Genomic DNA, 25,301 nt, shown 5'->3' on the forward strand with positions numbered 1-25,301 from the left:
GTTAGACTTTAAATTGTTGAATGTAAGACCCATCAGTTTACGCAGATGTGGCTACTACTAAAGAATTATTGAGAAAAATTTCAAATTTGTGCGATAAAAGCTGATTCACGAATCACGATTGTCCAGTCGCAGCATTTGGTTTTTTGGGTTTGCAAATTATTAGAAACTAGTTTTGATACAGTAGCTTGTTGTATGATGATCATGGGCCGCCTGTCGAACACTTCTAAATATTCAACAGCAACTTTAAGTCTGACTTAGAGCTCAGGCAAAGAGAGGACTGACGCTCAGTCATGAGGAACGTTGGTGCTTTTTACAGTGAGATCACACAGTGGTTCATGCGTGATACATACTGTACACATGTACGTCTAGAGGATTTAAGCCTCATCCACCAGAGGGCTAACTCACCGCTACTCACAGGAAGGTGGGCTTTACTTTTCCACTTCTTTCTTATCACGGGCCTCAAGCTCATTTTGGATTGTTTGAATGAAACTGTTAGACCTGATCCAAAAAGTCACATTACACTCTCTGAAAAGCAAAATAGAACCTGGTGCAGCGAAGATGGACACAGAAATGTGAAACACATTATCAAAAACGTGAAGCAGGATTATGTGCCTATGAATATGTGGTGTTCATTGTAGCTGCTGGGCTCTGCTGCCTGTTAATGCAGCCAAATATTTGGAGTCAGGAATGCAGGAATGCACAAGGGAACGTTCACATCTGCAGCAGGCATTCGTGTGTGTGTGGCTGCGAGTGTGTGAAAGCGAGAAGTCCTTGTCGAAGCCAAACGTCCTCACTTGGACAGAAAGGCTGCAAACATCTACGGGCTGAGGCCATTCATTGACCAGGAGGCTTTAAAGCGCTGAGGCGCGTATGAAAGGAAAACTCGCCTCTTTTATTAAAGTAAAGGTCAGACGGTGGACATCGGCCAACGTAGCGGGGATGTGTACGTTATTATCCACTGAGCTGCAGTAACTGGCTGAGCGGTACCAGCTAGTGGGTCGACACCAAGCCCGATACACGAACCATAGAACGAGCCGGTGCTCGTAGGGCTTGGTTGCTCATTTCTGCTGAAATATTAAAACACAGGAATAAAGTTGTCTAGTAGCTTGTTGTCGTTTTATAATGGGCTGAGTTGACGATTTGAGGAGTGGACGATCCACCTCCTGCTCAGTTCAGGGTTGTTGGAGCCAATCCTAGAGGGTACAGAGGCAAGGCAGCCCTGACTGCTTCACATTCCTGGACTCTGGATGCTCAAGTACTGTAGGACAGCTTTGTATAAATTCTGAGTCCATTAAGAATTTATTTAACTCAAACGTAAACCTCAGCATCGGCGAGTCAGTTCCCCATCTGACACAAAATGGCCACCGTGGCACGTCGGCGTGGAGCCGAGAGCCGCGCTCGCAAACGCGCGCCGCCGCAGTTACAAACAGCTCCCAGTCAAACGGGGCGGGGACGCGCGTAAGCGAAGGCACAGCTGCGTGAGACACTTGGAGCATGAGGTCATCCTGGACGTAATCTGCTTCCTGCTTTTCCCAGTGTGAACGCTGGCACCGCCGCCGGACAGCGAACAGAGCAGCGTCTGAATCCTCCGCTCTTGGTTTTCACCTAGTTTCACCTGTCACCTTTAGCATCTCGTGTTGCTATGGTTACAAGCAGCACGATGTGCAATGAGAGCTGAACACACATTAGCATGTGGTGGTCATCTACAACTGTAAACCTTAGTTTCATATAATGCTGTGATTTCAGCATGTATTCCACACAGACTAATCTTTTTTGGAGCGCAACCCCAGGTCCCACAAACCGACTGATCTATAACCAATCCCCACCAAACGCTCTCTGATGAACTGACCACAAACGCATCACTTACCAACAGTATGAGCTGTTGCTCAGAAGATGAGTGGGTGGTTCATAAGTCGAGCTCGGTTCTCTCACTGCATGAATCAACACCTAAACATGGCGTCAGTAGTTTCAAATCTTTACTATTGACTATTTACAACAAAAACAATTAGTACATTGAATGTTGTACTATGTAGAGGACAGGAGTTCGCTCCGACCTGTTAGCGGCTGTGACGGAGTTTTTTTATGCTGAGTAATACTTGAGAGTCTGAGGAAGATAATCGGGTTCATCACCAAGACCTCACATAATCTACAAAGACATTTGTTTCTTTGTTAATGCTAATTCAAAGCTAGCTGATAAAATGAACCTCACAGATTAATAACGGTGTAGAGTCTGTGGCTCCTCTCAAATATCTGGGACCACCTGAAGGGGGCAGTGTGACTCCCCAAACCATTTGGTCGGACCCCCCCCCCCCACCGAGCATCCACCCCCCACCCCTCCTCCACCCGTGGCCCACCGGGGACCGCCAGCTCTCCTACTGTGCCTTCTGCAAGACCTGGCTTAATTTAATTAACGCTGTCGACTTTAAACAAAACCACATCTGAGCCGAAGAGAGGAAGAAAGAGCGAGACAGTAAGAGAGAGAGAGAGACAGAGCGAGAGAGAGAGAGAGGAGGAAGTAGCCAGAGATAGGAGTAGATCGCCCTGGTCACATCGCTGAGAGGATTTATTCGGCTCATGGTTTGAAAGTATTTGGAGGAGAATGGTTTGACAAGAGATACTTTCAAAAGTTTTTAGGAGACATCCCAGGATTCCATCTTTACATAGCAGCGAGGGTCTCTTTTTAAAAGTTGGTGCTGGTAGGGAGCTGGAGACTCTTCACAATCACTCTTCACTCTTCACACTCTGGATCCTTCAAATTAAAACTAAGGTGCTTAAAGATGAGCTTCAGGTAAAAATGGGATTTTATTATTGACAAATTCCTAATGGCAGTATTTTCCCAATGTTGTAGATGTGATGATATAAAGATATTAATCCAATTAGAAGAAACAATCTTTAAGAAATGTGAAGCACGTGTTGCTACAGCACAGTATGTGTTTTAGAATTAAGAAAGAATAAAGAAAATTAAAATATTTTTTGCAAGATACAAAATAAATAAACCTTGGAAATGAAAAGCTTGACTTTTTTAAACATACATTCAACTTGGATCCTAAGGTAGAAATGACAGGAAATCAGATTTTCTAGATTAAATAATAAATATATTAAATTGTACTTTAAGTGTTCACAGTGAAATCCATTTTTAACACAAAATGCATTTAAAATTTTAATAAACCTGTCATGTAGTTACCTTATACTGTATGTAAAATGTGTAATAAATAAAATGAAGAAAAGTAAAGTGAAGGTGTGTGTGTGTGTGTGTGTGTGTGTGTGCGTGTGTGTGTGCGTGTGTGTGCGTGTGTGTGTGTGTGTGTGCGTGTGCGTGTGTGTGTGTGTGTATGTGTGTGCATACGTGCATCAGACCTTCTTGTCTTTAACAGTGCATAGTTTTATTAGCGCCTGTTTGGGGATAATCTGATATATACAATCTGCGTCTGCTCTGTTTATCAGCATTAGCAAAGCTCTGAGGACGAGTCGAAGACTTTATCAGCCCCAAAAATAAATTAACCAAAACAGCAATATCCCCAGCAAAAAACAAAACAATAGGAAAAAAAACAAAACAAACAGAAACGCTGTCAGACCCGCAACACCAACAAAGACAAAACAAGACGAGGCAGCGCTCTGCAACCTGCTAATGTTAGCAACCGACGCCTAATTTCCTTTTGATTACAGAGACGTCCCACGCTCTCCTCTCAAGTGACGTTTAATTGTTTCTTAAAGTAAATCATCAACTCAGCAAACTGCATTTGACAAACAACAATAACAAACTTGCAGCGCAGGGAGAAGAGAATGACAGAGAGGGAGAGAAATGAATAATTAAAAGAAAAAGACAAATTGCCCACAGTGGATGTGAAACACAGATTAAAGCAAACAGACAAGACTCCTTGCCTTGAATGAAGCGTGTTCACAAGCTGGAGCATATGGGAGAAAGTTCAAACACACAGTGACACAAGCACCTTCCTAATTCATCAGAAGACGTGGAAATGCAACAAATGCAGGAATGAAAGAGATAAAACCCCCACAAAGTCTGATTGAATGCTGATAAACGCCAGTTTTTATAAACACAGAAATGATTCATCTGTGGCACATGTGACTATTAAGGCCGAAGGCTTCCGGCTTTGTGATGCTGGCGTTCAGCTGCAGTGCTTCTAGTGGCCACAGCGTCTATTAATGCAGCTTTAACGCAGCGACGGGTCGCAGAATAAACCTGAGGAGTTCGATCCCGGTCCAGACCCAGCAGCCGTAACAAAGGCTTGTGTACAAGCATTTAAACGGTGGCAACGGGAATAAAATGTCACTCTGTGATTTACTATAAAGAATGGAAGTGGAAATAATAAACCTGATTGATCAACTTTTTTTAATTTAAAATACAAAAGTACAAATTTTAAGCTTCAGTCTAAATAAAGTTGAACTGACACACACACACACACACACACACACACACACACACACACACACACACACACACACACACACACACACACACACACACACACACACACACACACACATTGCAGACATTCCTCTGTGAAGCTGTGTTTGTGCTCAGAGCAGGTGCAGCTGCACGGAGACACGGACAGAGAGCGAGAGTGTGTTATTTCATACAAGCCGCTATATTCAGCTTAAAAACAGGAGAGTCCCTGTTAAAGCTCAGCGCGTTGGGTCGCCTGACGTACGGCATGTTCACCGTCAGGCCAGCAAAACGTTTCCCCTCCACATTTTAAATAAAGTCAAGCACACACTCGTTGGGAAAATGTAAATCAAATAAGAAGAAACACGAGTCTGGAAATCTGTGTCATTCATGTGATAATTACTGTGAAATTTACAGTTACATCACAATAAACTGTCAATTACGAAAACACCCCAAATGATACCACTGCTAATATTTTAGGAAATGAAACATGTGATTAAAATATAACTGAGGACATAAACCCAGCAGCATTCAAATCATGTTCACATGACTTTGCCACGGATTCGATGGACACCAGAACAGAAAAACAACATTGTACGATTAAGAGGCCAAATAAAAGGCCTGAGTCCTGTCAGCTGCTGGAAACCAGAGTCAGAATAAGAGAACCTCAGGAGGAGGGGGAATCGGCAGGCAGACACCAGAACGGGAGATTTAAAAGACAAACGGACCACGAACAGAAACATGTTTTGTGGCACCGATCGGAGTCAGAGAGAAGCAGCTGACGGGGTTAAAGCTTCAATCCCGGCGAGGCACCGACAATGCTTTTCATATGGGAGCGTTCTGAAAGGGTTTGAAGACAAACGAGCAGCAGCGTGAAATGAAATTAACTAAACATGCACTGTTGGATTCATCACTTTGTTTCTGCCGCTCTTTGCTGATCGGCCTCAACGCCGTCAGAATGAGCCGACGGCGCCGCCGCTGCTGCCGCGTTTCAGTGTCTGGGTCGAAAGCGCTGGTGAATGCAAAAACACCTGCCGGACCGGAGCCCGACGGCCGACTCATGACGCAGCACATCCTGACGCGCCGCTGCTCCGACGCCACCGACAAACACACAACGCTGCTGCGTTCACGTTCCGCTCTGGTGCCAAAAAGTGAATTGCTCTGAATTTCCCTTTTTCTCTGCTGTGGAGCCGCTTCTCCGTTTCACAGGCAGCGGGTCCTCCCCTCAGCCTCTTCCTCCCGTCCTTACTCACATCACAGGGAGAGACGAGTCAGAGCCAGACATGAAGGCAACGCGAGCCGGAGCCGCTGGCCTCATCGTGGGCCGAACCCGCGGGTCAGCGGCGCCTCTAAGAACCAGCTCCGTCCTGAAAGCCGAACTAAGACCATGCTAGAAGCCACTGGGAGCCCATCGATGCCGCGTCGGTTGAAACTACACTGTAAAACACACAACAGGCCGAGCTTGGCCCCATCCACACGCGTTGCTAATGAACTGCTCCACCTTCCACCTAAGATGCTGCAGACAGGAAGCATTGAATATTTGCTGTCCTCGTCCCATTTACTGAGAGTAAGAAACCCATCCAGTGCCAAACGGCTGCCGGGGGGGCGGGGGGGTAAACAGCGCCGGGAAGGGATTGACTGGAGCTACGGAGCTTCTCCCGTTCTGGCTGCTGCGTTTAGTGGTTGGCTCATCAAGTAGCCCCGCGAGTAGCGACTGCATCACAAACACAGGTTTCATAAATGGCCCAAAAATCAGGAGCAGCTCAGATCCTTCATGTCTTTTCATTATGGACCAGCTTTGATCATCATCAACAAAGTAACGGATTTATTTCTGTACCTGAGCCTGAAACATAATACCGGCGAATGGTGTTTTATAATGTTGCTAATATAAAGCAGTTGATTAGGAAAGAAATCATTTTTCCTTGACTTTAGGAGCGCAGGGTTTAGGGTCGAGGAAAGGAGCATATTCTGTATAGTAGTAGTGTACAACTGTAATGTCTAACGAAAAGAAATAGTCGTGAATATGCATGTGTGATGTATTTCTTAGAATTGCTGAGAGTAGCTGGAAAAACGTAGTATTTAAAATAAATCAGTTGATAAAACACAACTTATACAGTACATGCTGATAGAGTTTTCCAGAAGCCCCTAAGGTTCTAAAAGACGTGGAAGAAGTATTATACTAAGACATTAGCAATCAATTGATTATTGTATGCCTTTATTTTGAAGGGACGTGTAAAACTGTCTTTTATTTTAAACATACGGCGTAAACACAGCTGCAGCTCGAACTGCTCAGTGGCTGCAGTGACAGGAGGCTTGTTCCAGCCAAGACGCGATACAAATCACCAACACACGCCACGACACGAACGACAACCACGGGCGCGAGCTTCATGTTGGGGGATGTAAAACCGTGGCCACAGCAGCCGGAACTCGGACAGATAATAACGTTGTGGGAATCTGTTCCCTAAGGCAGAAACAGCGACATGTGGATATCATGAAAAATACTAGAAAGAAAACATGTTTTAATACACACCAACACACACTAATGGAAAAGCCCAAAACTTAAACTCCCTTCATTCATTTTAAACAAAACAAAAAGCTGAAAAACCTGAATATTTTGAAAAATATATTAAAAAAGTTGCACAGGACCAAAGAACTCCTTAAAAAGCTGAATATTTTCATATTAGACTGGTCTCAAAATGTTTAGACGCCAAAGATGAACAGAAGAACAAAATAAATACCTGTAATAATAGAAAACGATGCTGTGAACGCTGTTGAGACGACAAAACAATAAACAAGGTCGAACCTGACAAACTGTAACGCTCATATTTCATATTCACATACAGCAACAGTTGTTATTTGTTTCACACGCCTCTGGTCCCCCCCCCCCCCCCCCCCCGCAGACGCGGCGAGGTGGAGGAAGCTGGGACAAAGCGGGCCAAGGCCACAGAAAGGCGGACTCCTGCCGAGCCAAAGACGCGGCTGACACGCCGACATTCAGCCGTCGTTAACTGCTGATTAATGAGGTCAACGCCAGAAAATAAAAAAGCTCCTCACACCGAGAACTGGGAAATAAAAAAAAAAAACTAAACGAACGACGCGTCTGTGAGCGTCGACCCGACCGACAACCGGGAGGAAAACAGGGAAGAGCGGCAGAGCCACGAGCGAAAGGGGACGCGTCCCGCTTCTCTCGCGTCGCGTCTCGCCTCGTCTTTGCACACGAGCAGCTTCACTCGGCGACCGGCACGTTTCAGAAGCTGGAAGAACATATTTGTGGTGTCAAATCCGATAAAATAAAGCAACGATCAACCTGTAACTTGTAATTATCAAGTCTTGTTGGTCGTGTTCCCCACAGAAGCCCCAGCATCCGTACCGTGTGTGGCTTCATGTGAACCAGAGATGCACAATTATCATTGTGAACTAACACAGACACGACAATAAAAGCAGATTTCAAAATAAAGCAGTTAAACAAGTTATGTCTTTGCGATGAGATAAAATCTGATTTAAATGTGGTGTGTATCTCCATCATTGCCTTTAAATCCTGCTTTTTGTTGCTTTAATGGCCGACGGCCTTTCAGACGGAGCTCAGTCCAGAGATCAGCATCGCTGCTGCGGCGGTTCCCCTCTGCACCTTTGTGTCGACCTGGCACCGAGCCCAGAACCACGCGGGCCCGTCGGTCCGACCCGCCGTGTGAACAAAGCCTCCGCCGGGCGACTCTACGTCCCTGACGCTCTCTGTTAACGCCGCATCGCTTCACGGCACCAGACTCTCCCACCGGTTCCGCACAAACAGGGCTCGGCCCGAGAGCGGGAACGCGGCCACGCGCTCACGCGGGATCCACGGAGCAGCTCAGCGGCTGCAAACAGGCGTCACACGGAAACAGCAACGACACCTGGAGACAACATTAAAGGACATGTTATCACTTACGGAGGACGGCAGGCCGGGAGGCACCTTCCGCACTTTTTTTGTGTGGATGTCTGAAAGAGAAAGCAACAAAACAATACGTGAGGGTTTAACAGGACAAGAGGCTTTTATTGGCGGCGCCGACGGAACAAAACCGCGCTGATTTGTTTGGCTTGAATCGATCACTGGAGGAGGAAGGAGCGAGGCCACGTCTCCCACCAAGACGCGCAAAGAAAAGACACAACAGCAAAAGGACAAGGTTGATAGCTTCTTCCTTCTGATTCGATAAGAAGCAGCTTTTGACATGTTTATATTATTTTTCAGGGTTCCTCTCAAGGGGAGTGAGGGAGCAGTCTATTAACTGGGAAGGTGAGACGCTGATGGAAAAATGAAAGCTTCTTTTTGGAAATTGGCCCAGAATCGTGCGTGTGTGTGTGTGTGTAGGTGTGTGTGTGTGTAGGTGTGTGCGAGTTTCAAGGCTACACCACGGCCTCTATTGTCCTTTAAAATAGACTCCCTGTACTTTATTCTTAAAGTCGCTCTCTCTCTTGCTCACACACACACACACACACACACACACACACACACACACACACACACACACACACACACACACACACACACACACACACACACACACACACGTTCAGCCTTCTAAACATCCAAACACTTATGTTTTCACTATGAAACTTTCCTATATGGACTCAAAGGAACAAAACTTTAAGGGAGCAGCTTCGACGACACCCCTTGATCTGATTTGAAATTTGGAAATACAGAAAATTACAAAGTACTTAATGCATCATTAGGTGAATGCGTGTTTAGGATGAATCACTATGAGGATTATTATCATTAAAATCAGGTGTTAATTCTCATTTAGTGACTAGTGCTGAATACAAAAATAAATTCATTTTTTAAATAAAATGTTAGAACGGATCAGATCAGTTTAATACAATTTTACAAATTAAATCTTGAAAATTAAAGAAATGTTATACACATTTCTTTAAATCTTTCAATAAAATTTCGCTCCTTAAATTCAAAAATATAAAAATCCCTTCGTAAACATTTAATATATTAGCATGCAGTTTGAAACAGGCAAATCTAGAACAGGAATAATAATATAATAAATAATTTGAACATAATAATAACAGCTGGTTCTAAAATAAAGCAACCTGACACAAATAAAATGGTTCCCAGCAGCTTTAAACAGTGGAGGTGCTGATCCCGTGCAGGTTGCCTGCCACGAGAACAAGGTGACGACGAGGAGCTGGTTTATGTGTAGATGGATTTCTATCTATTCGTGTCTATCGATGATAAACCACATATACAGAGTGACGGTGGGGCGTCTGAAGGCTGTCTCACCCATGGCGTCCATGTGCAGCGCTCTCCTCCGTGGGTTGGAGCCGTAGTGCTGGTAGTACTGGCCGGCTGGCTTGGTGGGCGACGCCGCGCCGGGGCTCCCCAGACCCAGTTCACCTCCCAGTATTGACTGGTCGACAGAGAGACACAGAGAGAGAGCATTCGTCGGATGATCACAGAACCATGTGACCTTCTGGCTGAAGGACAATGAAAGCTTCACCTCATCACAGGCTCAACATGTATATTATTTGACGCACGCGTCTAGAGTAGTAAATGTGACTGAGTGGGTAGAAAGCTGTTGGCTCTATTTTCTGTAGAGGGTGAATATTTATTCATACACAGACCTAGAAAAAGTCAAATGTGATTTAACTAAGGATGAAAATGATTCAACAACAGCGTAAAACACAACGGGATCCACGTTTTTGGACAGATAACAGCAAGGTGCAACTGTGAATCGGCCTCGCGCTTAAAAACGCACCTTCTCCTCGACATTCCAACGCTTTCCACAGATATGTGCTGCGACCGACCGCTTCGAACCGACGCAAACGCTGAGAGAATGCGAAACGTCGCCGCACGCCGCCAGTCAGACGCGCAACTCCATGCAGACATTTTGGAAAAATGATTCCTGGAACTCTAAAATACAGAAGCGGTTGTCATGGCGACGAGCTAATGTACAGGCCCATGCATTGTTAATCTACCCTGCCAATATTTAAGCGTGGTGGCTTCATGCTCAGCATCTGCCAGGATTTAATCATTGAAACAGACTCTGAATCCTTCCTACATGTGATGCAGCTGATTTCATCATAAGATAACAATAACAATAATAACTTCATCACCACACTCCTCTAATCTAACTGATAATGACATATGAAGCCTCAGTTGTGAGTATTTACCTCGGCGGGAGCCACGTCATGCTGCTCACGATGGAGACGATGGTTCGTCTCCCAGCTCCACGGCTCAGACTCTAACTTCTCCTCTCCCTTCCTCTCGCTCTGACTCTGTTTACGGCGCAAACTTAGCAAACCGCTCACACATTGTCCCGCTAATTAAGTTCAATGATTTGGCGGCAACAAGTGGCGTCTGGGCCGATTCAGGGAGAAAAGAACACAAGAAGAAAAGACAGAGGGGAGGACGGAGGAGAGGGTCATTTTTTAAAGTGGCACAAAAAGTTAGTGAAGAGAAGAGAGGTGAAAAAGGAGCTGCCCCCCCGCGTCTCCTCATTTAAATAGACTCCAGCACGGCTCCGGCACAGGGAAGACTTTTTTCCCAGGTTTCTCGTTAAGTAATTAGCGTGCAGTGTATTTAATGGTGTGTTTGAATTGGGGAGGGGATGGATTTTTTCAGGCTAATCTGAATTCTGATCAGCGCGTTGGCCGCCTCTGAGGCTAAAAACAAGGGTTAGCCTGGCACCGCTGGGCCAAGGCAGGCTTTTCTCATGCTAAACAGGGCCTAAGTAGGCCAATTACAGGGCCAACCTCGGTCTCTAGACCATTCTCTGGCTTAAAACAAAAGGGCCCTTGTCTTAAATAAAGTCACTCACACACACACACACAGAGGGAGAGTCAGACACAAAGGCGCACACACATTCACTGCTGCCAATGGAGGCAGACAGGCCGCTCCTCTGTCCGTGTGTTGTGGCAGAGTAAAGGGGGTTCCCACTAAAACAAAAAGCCTCTCATTGATTGTGGGGCTTTTCTTTCTTTTCACTTCTTTCTTTGCCTGTTTTTCTGCCGTGCTTCAGCATCGAGCCCGGGCAGCCGGTCGCCCCGGCAACGGGACCAAGCTGCAGCGGAGGCCAAACCCTGTGTGTCTGCCTCCACCTGACTGTCTCACAGCGTGGCTCACTTTCATCAGCCACCAGAGTCAGACGGACGTTTAGTTCCTCCTAGAGACGCTGCTCCTACATTTCCCATAATGCAAATAGCCGCTTTTAGATTGTGGATAATATGTGTTTTGCTTAGAGCTGCTCAACATTACGTCATCACAAACAAACAAAGGTGCAGTGTGTGAAACAAAGTCAAACTTTTACCCTCTGGGTTGGTAATCATCAAAATCTAAAGCGTTCATCCAATAGGGACCATGAAGCCACATCATAAATCTCACAGTAAACCAATAGCGGGAGCGACCCAGGATGCGCCCTGTGCCTCCTGCTCGGCCACAAACCACAGCGAGGCTGCTGCGTTTTCATGACTACAACAAGCTTCCTCCCACAACTTCACTGGATCATCAGACACATAGAATTATTAATAATCCTCTGCTTTAGCACATTATCTGGTTTTCTGTCTCCTCTCTTACACAGATAGAGACACAGAGCCACAAGCAGAGGTCTGTTTCTCTGGAGCTGACTGGGCTCCGGTACCCAGCTGCTCACAGAGGCCATATTAACTAAGACGGATTACCAGAGAGATGGAGACGCACAGAGAAGTGGGGACAGAGCTGTAACAGGGCATTTAGTTCATGCCCTAACGTGAGGGCACGTGACTGGATAATAATACAAACATTAGATTACATGTAATGGGTGGATGTAGATTTGTGGGTTCAGCCTTTGAGTCACAGCAAGGCAAAGCCCAGACACAGATATAACATAGGACTGTAATGTAGCAGTCTGTTTCAGTTTCTCCCTCCTCTGTCCTCATGTGACTGGAGAAGCAAATGCTCACATGTCATCAATTTCCACCATCGCAACGATGAGAGACAGAAAAAAAGGAGAGCGAGCGAGCGAGAGAGAAAGAGAGTGAGAGAGAGAGAGAGAGAGAGAGAGAGGCAGGAAGAAGTCATTAATTACCAGGAAGTGCTGGCGAGGCAGCGGCGCACCTGTACGCCAGCTTCTCTCCAGCTGACACACACACACACACACACACACACACACACACACACACACACACACACACACACACACACACACACACACACACACACACACACACACACACACACACACACACACACACATTCCTGAGGGAGTGAGGCCCCGAGGCTGCTCCCAGAAACCGTGAAGAAAAGTGGACTGGCAGAACCAGAACACAGCAACCCAGAGCTAGTGAAAGACAGTGACATCACCGCTTCCACTGTGACGTGGACACTATAGTGGACCAACGTCTCCACCGGTGAGCTCTTCGGACCCACTGGTTCTCCTCAGCTGTACCCAGCATTCGGTACAGATGACCACACAGGCCCCCTGCAGAGCTATATCACTTTACTTCACATTGAACTAATCCAAAACAGAACAGAAGTCATTTTCATCATGTGATGGATGTTTTCATGTCATCTGCTCGATATAAGACTATAAAAGTACAGGAACTCCACAAAGCTAAAACTGCTAAATAGATGTTTTACTTTTAGCTCAAATGCCTCTGAGGTTTATAGAGCAGCTAAAGGAATGAAGCTTTATTTTTAAGTCCTGATCTACCAAACATGTCCAGGAACATCCTGCATCACTTCCACAATTACAAGACGGCAACTCTACCAGTTACAAAGTAATGTCGAACCAAGCTCAGCCTCATCGATTCCTGTGTACATGTGCAGGAACACTCCACGCAGCAACGCAGTGTCTCATCAATGACAGCTTTTTCCATCTTCCAACCGCACCACACACACAGACACACACACGAGGCAGTTCAAAGCATTTCTCCTTAATTAGCGCTCAACGCTTGGCTTGACAAATAAATAGCGATCATTTAAGAACACTTAGAGAGGAATCAGACAGCACATTACACCTCACAATATCTGGCAGCTTCCTGCACACAATTAAAACAGGGAGGGTGGGAGAGGAGTGAAGGATGAGGGGAAGAAGTAAGGGAGGAAACAGTGATGCAGGAAATAAAAAGGCAAGAGGAGGGAGACACGTAAGCAGGGAGGGGAGGGATTAAGATGGGAGAAAAGAGGAGTGGGGGAGACGATAAGCGGAACGGTGGAGGGGAGATGAATGGTGGGGGAGGCACGGAGGGGGATATGAGGAAATAAGAAATGCAAGGTGGAGGGTGAAAGGAGGGAGAGAAGAATGACAGCCAATAACTTTGAGGAAGAGGATGAAGGAAAAGAGATGCAGCAGAAGAATGGAGAAAGTGAGAGAGGAGTTAAAGGTGAGACGCAGAATAGACGAGTGACAAAGAGTGAGGGATGAACGGAAGAGCTGAAGAACAATAGAGGAAGGAAGGAGGCAGGAAGCGAATGATGAGATGCAGAGAGACAGCTTCATATGTGGAGATGAAAAGAGAAGGAAAAATAGGCTTCCCTGTGGTGCCATCTTGAAATGATCACTCCCATCATGCCTCACTCCCAGCTGACTTCACTTTGTAGTTCTGGAAGCGTTTTAGTCATTAGAAGCAGAAACAAAAACACTGGTGGGACTAAAATAAAACGTATAGAACGAAGAGCAGAAACCAACCAACAGCAGGAAATGGAATAGAATAGAAATATGAACGTCCAACATTTAAATCAACTCTAATATCTCCAACGAGAGATTAAAAGTCATTCTACTGTGATCCCAGCCTGCTCTGCTGTACTAAAGGTAAAGAAGAAGCTTCCTTCATAGAACAGAACGTTTTAGTGAGAGGAGAAACGTGATGTTACCAAGGTGTGTTATTGAAACAGTTCAGAGCATTTCCTAATGTAAGTCTGTCTGTGAATGAACCTTCAGCTGGGGCCTGATGCTGCATCACAGGAAACACTGTGGACACGATGCAGAGCGGCTCTGGTGTCAGGAGTTTCTGTTGAAAGGTCAGCAACCTGAGGAACCTGAGGAACCCGTGTTCCACAACGCTAGAACGTTCCAGAGACACGGGATCCAGGAAGATGATCAAAATCCACAAGAAGAGCTTTGATGTGAAAAATCTCTGCCTATACATTCAACGTGTGTGTGTGTGTGTGTGTGTGTGTGTGTATGTGTGTGTCTGCGTGCGTGTGTGTGTGTGGGAGACAATCAGAACAACGCTAGCTCGGCAGCGTGTGCGTGTTCGTGAGCAGATCTACGTGTCAGCTCTGCGGCGGAGGCGTGACAGCTCAGTGTCTGTTACCAGCTGTTGTACTTCACACGCTGTGTCTGCGCGTGTGAGTGTTTGATGTTCGGGGAGCGGGTTAACTTTGCCGACACACACACAGAGCAGCTCCCTGGCTTGCCTCCATGATGCCTGATGAGAACTTGTTAAACAAACACTGATTCCACTGCTGCATGAATTGATTCAGTCGTTTGACCCTTTTCACAAACAAGTAACTCCACTTAAAATAACAGGCGCAGGGGATTTCCTGTCAGCGCTTCGCTTTCACACTAAAACACCCGGCAGCGGAGACGCAGCGCGTTTTCTCATCCTTGGGTCAAACCAGTAGAACCACAGAAGCTGAAAACCACACCTGGACCAGGGGAACAGACACCAAAACAAACGGGACCACTCGGTTCCGTGGGCCCACGACTTCTGATTCAATGGAGCAGATAAACAGATGATCAGCAACAAAGGAAGAGGAGAAACATGGAACAGAATCATAAACATTATGGTGTGAGATGAAAAGGAAGAGAGAGCACAAAGGTCCGGCATTTGGAACACAGCTAAAAATGAAACGGACTGGAGATAATGAAAGAAGCTGAACAATGAGCCAGAGACACAAACAATAAACGCATGAAAATATCAGGAAAAGAGAGAATAAAGAGAGATAACACACGAGGCAGTGAAATGAGGTGGACAATGGGAAGATATCATCCACACAAGAGAGTTTGAGGAAGTGAGGCAGATACTGATGGAAGGAGTTAGCATCAGTTAGCATCAGTTAGCCTCAGGTAGCTTCAGTTAGCATCAAAAGCCAAAGCCACTGGAGATGCTGACGTGTAAGAGTTCAGGCAACTACGACACAACAGGACAACAAAGAACAGGACTGACACACAACAACAGCAGCTTTAAAGGACACGTGCTGCTACGCTAAAGAAGAAAAGGCCCAACGCGTGAAGCGAAGCGGCTCCTCTTCACTCGCCGCTGAGGCCTGGGTGGTCCTGACGCTCACCACGGCCGCGTAATGGGAACCACGCACGCTGTCAGCTGTCGCCGCTGATTTAAGGATGCACCGGGCCCGCGTACGCCGGCCTGCCAGTGCGTGTCTGTGATCCATAATAAAAGAAAATGAAGTGTCGGCACACGCGGCTACGCGGCGGCGAAGGCTCTCCTGAGAGGCCGCGAGCAGCTGGATCCGTGTGTGTGAGAGCGAGAGCCGGAGCAGCTGGAAGTGGGACATATCAGGAGGAGTAGTTCCCATCGTATACAAGGAGCACATACTGAGATAGTCCTCAGCACAGGGAGCTACATATGGATTCAAGAGGAGTGACTGAAGCGATATTCAGAAGAACCAGCTGAGAGGAAAGCAACAATGGGTCACATGTTAATGTTCCCCTTGTTCTGCGTAAGATGCAGGAGGGAAACGAGGAACTCCAACCTCACTTTAATGGAAATCAAATACAAAACAAGCAAAGCCTGGTCAGAGCACACAGTTTATTATTTCTCTCCATGTAAACAGTCTTTGACTCGCCCTTGTTTTTCCTTCCTTCCTGGACCTCAGACCAGCTGTTGGGGGCTTCAACTTCCTGCTGCAACACCATTGGTCGCAAAACGGCCAATGAGGAAGAGCCCAGAAGACAAACAGCATAAAGTGATGATGAACACGTGCATAGACTGGTAACCAGAACCACTGCAGAGCCCACGCACAGGAACCCAAGAGGGGATGACACACACACACACACACACACACACACACACACACACACACACACACACACACACACACACACACACACACACACACACACACACACACACACACACTGACCGAAGTACTGCATCAAAACAGCGGAGGTCTGGAAACTGCCTGTGACACAGAGCGAGTCAGAGAACGATGCTCCACCCAGTCCACCAGGAGCTGGTGGATCTTTGTGGTCAGAGTCACAAGCGAAAGATGAGGGGAGATGCTAGAAAACAACTTTCTAACGCAAAGCAGTGAAAGACAGAGAAGAGCCCAGTGTTCACCAGTGTTTAATGTCTCTGTGTCTGGAACCCAGAAGAACAAACCACTCATATATTAAAGCAGAAGAAGACTGACCCGAAGCGAAGCATCAAAGCGTTTACTGTGTAAAGCATGCGTTAATATGTATATATGGTAGAGAAAGGCTACAACAGAATGAGATCCAGAGCTGGAGACAGACAGAGAGGGAGTGAGGCAGAGCGTTCCACAGCCTGGACTCTCTCTCAGTCTCTTGACTCCCCTGAGAGGAGTGGGGGTCGGGGGTCGGCGCGTTTGGAGGGCCCTAAAAGCGCTTAAAGGACCGGTTGAGCTAGTTAAAGAGGACTGAACAGGTAGCTGAGGATGACGCACCTGCTGCTGTTCCAGCAGGTGACGGAAAGTCAAACACTGCTCACAGCTTGGATTGTGGTCCTGCAGCTGATGCTGAGTGGAGCTGCAGGGCTGTAATTACCAGCACGCCGCCCATACAGTCGCACAGCGGCTCCACGTAGGGTCCCAAATGTACAGTTATGGAAAATTGTGTGTATCTACATATTGGTGTACTTCACTCGCTTTAATAGATAAATGCAACTTCTAAGCTCCTGTGAAACCCACAGAGCTTCAAAACGGAGCCTTCAGCACTTTCCACTGACTGATGTGTGTGTGTGCGTGTGTGTGTAAAGGGTTAAAGGCTTTTTTCATGTCGTATTCCACCAGAAGCTCACATTTAAACTGCTGCTGCCTCAGCTGTAGCTGCCGGCCCACAGCTAACCTCCTGATCTGTGAGGCGATAACGGGATGACAGGCGGGCACGTGTGTGTGTGTGTGTGTGCGCGCAGCTGACACAGTGGCTTCAGCCTGAATGAACGACAGGGAGGAAACTGAGAAAGCGAGGACACAAGGAAAATGGAGGGAGATAGGAAGATATAAGCGCGAGGAAGAGGTGGAGGTGCACAGGCAGAGGCTCGGAGAAGTTCTTATCCAGGCCGTGTAGACAGAATGTCCCTTTAGATAAGAGCAGCATGCTGGTGGTTTACTGTGCTGCCCATGAGGGTGTTTACTGAGGTTATGAGGGTTCAGGTGATTCTCTCAGCAGCAGTAAAGCCACAGAAACCCCCATAAATGAAGGAAGAACAAACAATATAATAATGATTTAATGGTGTTAAGAGTCAAAGAGTCTCGGTTAAACACTCAGCGTTTGTCCTGAGGGCGACGCTAAAGCAAATGATCCAATCGGCCGGTTAGAGGTGGAAATGTGGTGCAGTTGCCTCAGCGTGTTGTGACCCCTACTGACACTTTCCTCCTCCATTTCCCACAATGCACCACACATGAATAATGTAGGCGTTAGTCACAGGTACCTGCTAGTAGGGCAACGTGTAGCTAATGTAATCTGTTGAGAAAACACAGGTGTTGTGCGTAGTTTTCAGGGTTAGTGACAGACAATCATTATTTTAATGGGCAGTAAACAGGCTCAGGATAATAATAAAATATATATGCTTCTGTCAAATTAACATGAACACAGAGAAGAGGGAAACATCCTGGTCTCTTAGACTTAGTGGATACGATGAGGCTGAGCACGGACTTTGGACACATTCAGCCACTGTTGACTGAACAGACGCAATAATAGGAAAAATGAATTGAACAAATTAGAGACGTGAATCTGAAACTTCCTGACCAATCTGAGCCTCGATGCACCACCGAGTCAAACTCTGTTTGTGGTTTGATGTGAAATCGGAGGAATAAACTGGGGTCGTTCAGATTCTTCCTGCTGCTCGTGTGCGAGCTCATTCTCCCGTTTAAGTGTTTTTTTCTGTTTCGCTAACAGCCCGGGATGCAGCCAGAGGAGTTTGGACTTCAGCCCAGCATGTAAATTTATCTGCCATTTCCAAACAATTTCCATCACGAGCCATTCAGACAGTGTAGCAGGATAATTTGACAGCAGCCCAGTAGGAAAATGGCCAGTGAGGCAGTAATGTTTGATTTATTTCATATTTTTGTCCTCTACAGTTTGCTGTAGCCTCGCACAAAGGCCACAGCTGGATATGAGAGGTGGTTATAAATAAAAGATCAGCAAGTAGCTGATAAATGGACGGTTGGATGGGTGGATCACAGAGGAGTCAACTCAACAAACCCACTACCGGATGAACAAATGAATACAGCAAATGGATGAATGAGTAATCTGAGAGAGGGGAGATAAATGAACAAAACAAACGGACAGATGAGCCAGCGAATGAATGTGTGAATGAATGAGGGTGGAACAGAATTAATGATCAACTCATTTACAGTAACAGACCAGTGAGTGAACAAATGAATCGCTAAAGAACAAGTATGACTGATCGAAAGGCCTGCTGAATGAATGAATGAGTGGGTACGATAGCGAATGAACAGGGAATTATGACGCAATGTATGGAGGACTTGAATAAATGAAAGCACTGATGATGATGATGATGATGATGTGAAAATGACCAACATTCAAGCTCTACTGTACATTAAAGGGGCAAAGGCCTCGCTCCATGTCTCTGCCTCTTTAACCTTCTCTCTGCTTCTCTGCTATTTGTGCCGTCTTCATTCACAAGATTCAACAGTAAACGTTGCCTAGGCAACCGTGCTGTATGTGGGCCACACACTCCTCTACGACCCACATCACAAGTCCATATAGATACATGATTATCGTGAAGTGTCACGTCTGATCACTAAACCTCCAGGTTTAAAGTCTTACTGAGTGAAGTCATAGTCAAACACACACTGAAAACTGATGACGTTACAATGAGTTGGTCAGAACGACATCATTGAGCTCTGGTGAACTAAGAGCAGAAGCTCTGTGGTTCAAAAACTTGATTAAGAAAAAACAATCTCCCTTTGCTGCATCAGGCCACACGCTGCTGTTACTTAGGGTATAATTCCTCTCATTTGCCACATTTTGTTGCTACTAAGGTGTTTTATGGAAACTTCAGAGCTGAGTAACTAAATAACATGATTCTCTGTTGTTCCCTCAGTGCTTGCTCAGCTTTGATCCAATCTGAAACCAGGCAAGAAAACATAATCACATCACATCACGTCTTCAGCTGTAACATCTTTCACTGCGACTTCTTCATCACGGAGGAAATGCACGTCTTTGATAAGCTGTAATTAATAGATGTTCACGACTAAAGGAAAAATAAATCCTCAGCATCAGACTCCGTCGACGCATCCGACAGCCCGCGCTGCAACGGAACGTATGTGATTTTATCATTTCAAGAAGCGAAAAGGTGGTCATCAAATTACGGCGCGCACATCCAGCCTCTGTTTATTATTCCACGACGGAATCAAACGCCAACATCTGCATATCGTCTTAATTATGGACATGCATCTCCTGCTGAATGCATATGGTCCACGGGAAGAGAGCAGGAAGATTACAGCGTTGATTTTAAAGCCAGCCATTACCGGAGTCCTCAGAACACCTGGCGCCGCCACCGAGCTCACACATCCCAGCTAATCCTTAAAGTTTAAAATAATAATCATTTGTTTTATGAAGTTGGGAATCTGTGATGAAGCAAGCATCTCTCTGGGAAACACGAAAAAAAGACTTTTAAAAAACATGTACCAGCTGTTGTTTATATTAGTCACGAGGATGATTGACACACGAGAAGCTCTATAGTTTTTATTATGTGAACCTTCAGCCGCTACCTGCGTGATGGTAGCGTTGTGACAGCTGTCCCTAAAGTCAGGGCACCGACGGCCGCATCAGGAAGGGATTTATGCCAAACAGCGGAGGAGCAACAACAATCTATAGTCAAAACTTTATTAATGCAATAATAATAAAGTTTATGCTGAAGTAGCTGAAGTTTAAAGTCTCAAAGTTCAGTTCTGGAAATCAAACCAACAAACCTGTTGGAAGAGGAGGAGCAGAGCGTGTGCTGCAGGGGTCGGAGCGAGTCAGAACCGGGTCAACGTGACACTTTACTGCATCTTTCAGACAACTGTTGCTGTTACACCTATTCTGGAACAACCCAACTCTTCAGCCTGAAAACGACAGACCAAATTCCAGGGTCCTCTTAAAAGCTATAAGCTTCTGGAGAAGCAGTGACCGAGCAGCTGCTCTATGAGCTCTGACATGGTCACGTCTGGGTTCTGTGGGCTACACCGACCCACACGGAACCAGCCTGGTGAAGGCTGAGGCGCAGAACCTCTGGCTCCGCCCACAGTGAGGTCACTTCCTGTCGCTGCAGCTCTCTCTGGAACATTTGTAGTTCACGTTGGTAAATGCTTCGTTCACTGTATTCTACTATTTATGCTTCTGTTTGTTTATGGTGCTTTGGTCTGAATCAGTTGGCAATTTTGTAAACTTACTGTAGCAGCAATTTCTCTTGTCTTCTTGGTTCACAAAATCCAAGCGTAGCAAAACACGCTACTTAAACTACGTGAGAACGTTCTCTCCTCTTATTGGTCAACTGTGTCTGCGGCGGCAACAGAAAGGTAAATATGGGAAGAAGGTTCTAAGTTGTGGACCACTTCTCGTTTCTGTGATGAGAGAAAGACCATGGAGGTCAACCTACAGTCAGTCCTCGCCCTAAAGATTTTTTATTCCCTAGTAGCATTTACTACTTCAAGCTGATCCTACAGATACAAAAGAAAGCGCAGTTCCACTGATTTTGAACTGCTAAACTTTGAATTGTCTCACTTAAAACTTGAATATTTTCAAAAAAGCAACACACACACACACACACACACACACACACACACACACACACACACACACACACACACACACACACACACACACACACACACTGAGACTGACCTGATGGCAGTGTGGGTTGGACTCTCTTCCATACGAGTACGAGCTCCTCTCTGATTTACCTGCAGGAGGAGAAAGGAGAACAGTTAACAGCAGATCCTGTAAAATGACACGCCGGCCTTTGAAGCTGCTGGAGTGACGGAGACGTTCCCTCTGTGCATTAAAGTGCATTTGAATCTTCCCTAACTCGTTTCGTGAGCCGAGCCGCTTTCCTGATCAGAGTGTTCACGGCAGGTTTCTGATTGCTGACATCTGCTGCGCCTGCGATGCACAGATCTACAGTATAAACACCAGAACCAGAAGTCTTACGCTACAGAACCCAGCTCCGAGGACAGAAACTGCTTTCATTCTCCACGTTCCTTAGAAGAATCGCAATCAGAGTCCTGATCCAGTGCACAGCAGGCGCCTCTGTCCTGGTAGTTACTGACCCTTTGGTCTCATATGACAGTCACACACAGAGAATCAAACCTATTGAGACTTCAAGGACCTGCTCATTGTGGGATTATTTGAAGAGCATCCATTTCAGACACACACTAAATGATGAAGGCTTAAAGCATCATTAACATCTGGCCCGGTAACGACTTAGAACCCATTTCGAAGTGGACTGAGCCTTCAACCAGTATCCACCTGCAGTCGGACCTGGGTTCGGATGTTTTGACCCGGCCGGTTCTGGGCTCCTGCCTTGGATCCACACAGCACCGTTCACTGCAGGTACTGTTTGTGGTGCCTCGTCTGCAGGAGCACAGCTGCAGGGCTGGTCCGTTTATTAATTCCTGTGCACCCGCAGCGTTTGTGCTGATGGGTTTTCCACATTCAGCTCCGTACGGAAAACATCCTTTTTTCCATGAGGATTCTGCATGAGGACGGTGCACAGATGGCCCAACTCTGCTCCAAAATGCATACATGGATAATATCCACCGACCAAAGCCCTGACTGTCAAAAGCTTCTCCTTCTTCTTCTTATCTACAGGATAAATGTCATGAAATTGTGGGATGTGAGTTGGGAGTGGCCTCCTTCATGGCATGGATCACATCCCACACAGCATCCTGACCTCCCATCTGCCCGTGTGGAGCAGCTCTGGTCTGACTGAGGCACACATCAGAGCTCCTTCCTTGCAGGCCAAGGACCGATCAGGACGCAACAGGAAGATGAAGTCTGGGCAGATGAACCACTATGGATTTAATACCCAACCAGTAGCAGAGAGCAGGCAGCTACCGCGGCTGCAGGAGACGACAAAGCTCATTTCCTCCCTCGCTGGTGAACAGGCTGTGGGACCACTCCGAGGCCTATTTTTACCAGGCAGACCCTCTTTTTGGGATAAAACCTTAAATCTTCAGCCAGTTTAAATATCACACCACAGTTTAGCGTATAATTACATTCTGCGGTCGGTTGCAGCCGTACGAGATGAAATGGAGGGTTTTATGCTGAGCGTGTGTGAAGGAAAATGAAGCGTGTATGTGGTGAAAGGTTTGAATCAGGCGTGTATAGATCAGCGCTGTAGTCAATGCAGAAGAGGTTGATAATTACAGGCATACAGAATGGGAACGCGGTCGAGTGTGTGTGTGTGTGTGTGTGTGTGTGTGTGTGTGTGTGTGTGTGTGTGTGTGTGCGTGCGTGTATCTCCGATACAGCGGCCTTGGCTTCAGCTACGACTGATGCCAGCTGGACTGGTTTGGCACGGATACAAAGACTCCCACACACACACACACACACACACACACACACACACACACACACACACACACACACACACACACAAAGAACTAGAACGACACTAGTACACTAGTACACACACATACTTACATAAATATGAGCTATATATATAAAATACAGACATTTACAGGAGCAAGAGTTTTAAATAGTAAAACACACACACACACACACACACACACACACTCACACACACACACACACACACACACACACACACACACACACACACACACACACTACACAAGCTACTTGAGCAGCATCAACTCCAACATATTATAATTTATGATTTAAAACAAAAAATAATTTAAATGTGATATCAGTATTGTGAAGTGTTTCAATAAATATAATTACAAATAAAGTTTATTTGTATTATGTATGTGTATATATATATCTGCATACAAATAGATTCAATTATTTATTATTATTATGCACTTTATAATTTTATATAATTATAATTATGTACATTATATTTACTGTCAGGGCAGAATGTAAATACAAAAGCATTTGTTTTTCGTGTGTCTTTTTCATACAAAACCAAACCTGTCCTGCAAAATGTTTTCTACCTTGTTCTGTCAGTACTACAACTAATCAGGAACCAAATAATGGGCAAATCTAAAATAAGTCAATCCGTTTGAGGTTTGGCTGAAACATATACAAAACATATGTCAGGTTATTATGTATTAACACTTGAAATGGACAAAGACAACTTTACTGTCACATTAACATTCACTGATGACTAACATGACTCTTCGTCTTAAGACTTAGATGGAGGAGGAGGATGAGGAGGAGAACTGTCTCCTCTTCATCCCTAAAGAGACGCAGCTCCATTCATATTCAAACCAACAGTGGTATCGATTGGTCTTTCTTTCTCTTTCTCTTTCTTATCTATTTCTATCTGTTCACATAGTTCCTCTCAGCAGTTTTCAGAATAACCAAAAAAATATAAACCATACGACGATTCAGATGATTTACTGTACGCAGAACTGTGAATACAGCTGAGTCCTGTACTAGGACACAAACATACGCTCTGAACTTATGATGTACAAGCCCAGGTTTTCACTGCTGTGACCCTTTGACCTTCGTCTCTGCAGCCTCAGCTCATGTTTTACACACACCAACAGAAATGCTTTGGGTTTTAATTTGGCTGTTGGAGAGAACGTAGCAGTAAAAACAAAAAAACAGGCAGCGACAGAGCGAAGCAGGATGGGAACACACACACACACACACACACACACACACACACACACACACACACACACACACACACACACACACACACACACACACACACACACACACACACACACACACACACACACACACACACTGATGCCATACGATGTTATGTAAATAATTAAATTTTATTTTATTGATTTGAGTTAAAACACACTAATGTTAAGTGTTTTTTTTTCTTAAATTAAAATAATTTACGGTATTGTGAATTATTTTATTAGGTCTTTATTAAGACAAAACATTTTAGAGTAGAGGACACTAGTGTGACTCAATCAGGCTACGTTGGTTCAAATCGTTGTAGAAACAGTCCTCACATCTACTGTGTCTGCCTGTCAGTCAACCTGCTCTACACAATAAAAGCATTAGCACAGCCACTGCAGACAGAGGTGGAGGAGAAAAGACCAGTCAAGGCTCCTAAAGGAAATGTAAGCAAAAGTGTCAATGAGACCAGAGTCTAACATCTAACTTCCGTGACCATCAGCCCTCATGCGAAGTTGAGTCATCCTGTTTTGTCCCCTTTTATTTAATTATAATTATTTGGACACTTTCAATAATTGAAATGTTTACAAATTTTTGGTGAAGCCAGTTCAGTTTTAGTCACTTTTAATATTAAATGTCAGCGCTAATAGCTTATTTCCGTGTAACCACATGAACACAATGGTCTTCATCGCTGCTTCCTGTCACATTTAGGCAAAAAGTCTCAAAATAGCCTCGAAACAAACTCTGGATTAAACCAAAGTCTCAAAGAAACTCTTTAAATTTTTTTAACCTGGACCTCGACGTGTCTCTGAGGAATCCCACTGTGACTTTTTGTTTCCTCCAGACGACCAGCGCAAATAGGATCACGGCTGCGAGGGGACCAGCCAGCGCTCGTTAGAGTGCGCTGGGTGCGGGTACAATAGGTGACGGGGGGGGGGGGGGGGGGCTGGGGGGCGGGT

At 45.6% G+C, this 25,301-nt stretch overlaps 1 protein-coding gene across 9 annotated transcripts in view; it reads right to left on the minus strand.

Moving 5' to 3' along the window:
• Positions 1-25,301, minus strand: part of LOC114866883 (transcription factor 4-like) — a 118,479-nt gene that overhangs the window by 45,032 nt on the left and 48,146 nt on the right. For 7 of the 9 annotated variants that reach the window (XM_029169114.3, XM_029169115.3, XM_029169113.3 and 4 more), the window contains 3 exons: positions 21,421-21,479; positions 9,666-9,792; positions 8,331-8,380 (listed from right to left, as the gene is read on the minus strand). In XM_029169114.3, the coding sequence (XP_029024947.1) occupies positions 8,331-8,380; positions 9,666-9,792; positions 21,421-21,479 (236 nt within the window). Of the gene's footprint in view, positions 1-8,330; positions 8,381-9,665; positions 9,793-10,140; positions 10,270-10,555; positions 11,134-21,420; positions 21,480-25,301 lie in introns of those variants that run through there. The other 2 variants (XM_029169119.3, XM_041073203.2) reach the window with 2 other exon arrangements.

The sequence above is a fragment of the Betta splendens genome, chromosome 12 (assembly GCF_900634795.4).
Source record: "Betta splendens chromosome 12, fBetSpl5.4, whole genome shotgun sequence".
Lineage (NCBI taxonomy): Eukaryota > Metazoa > Chordata > Actinopteri > Anabantiformes > Osphronemidae > Betta > Betta splendens.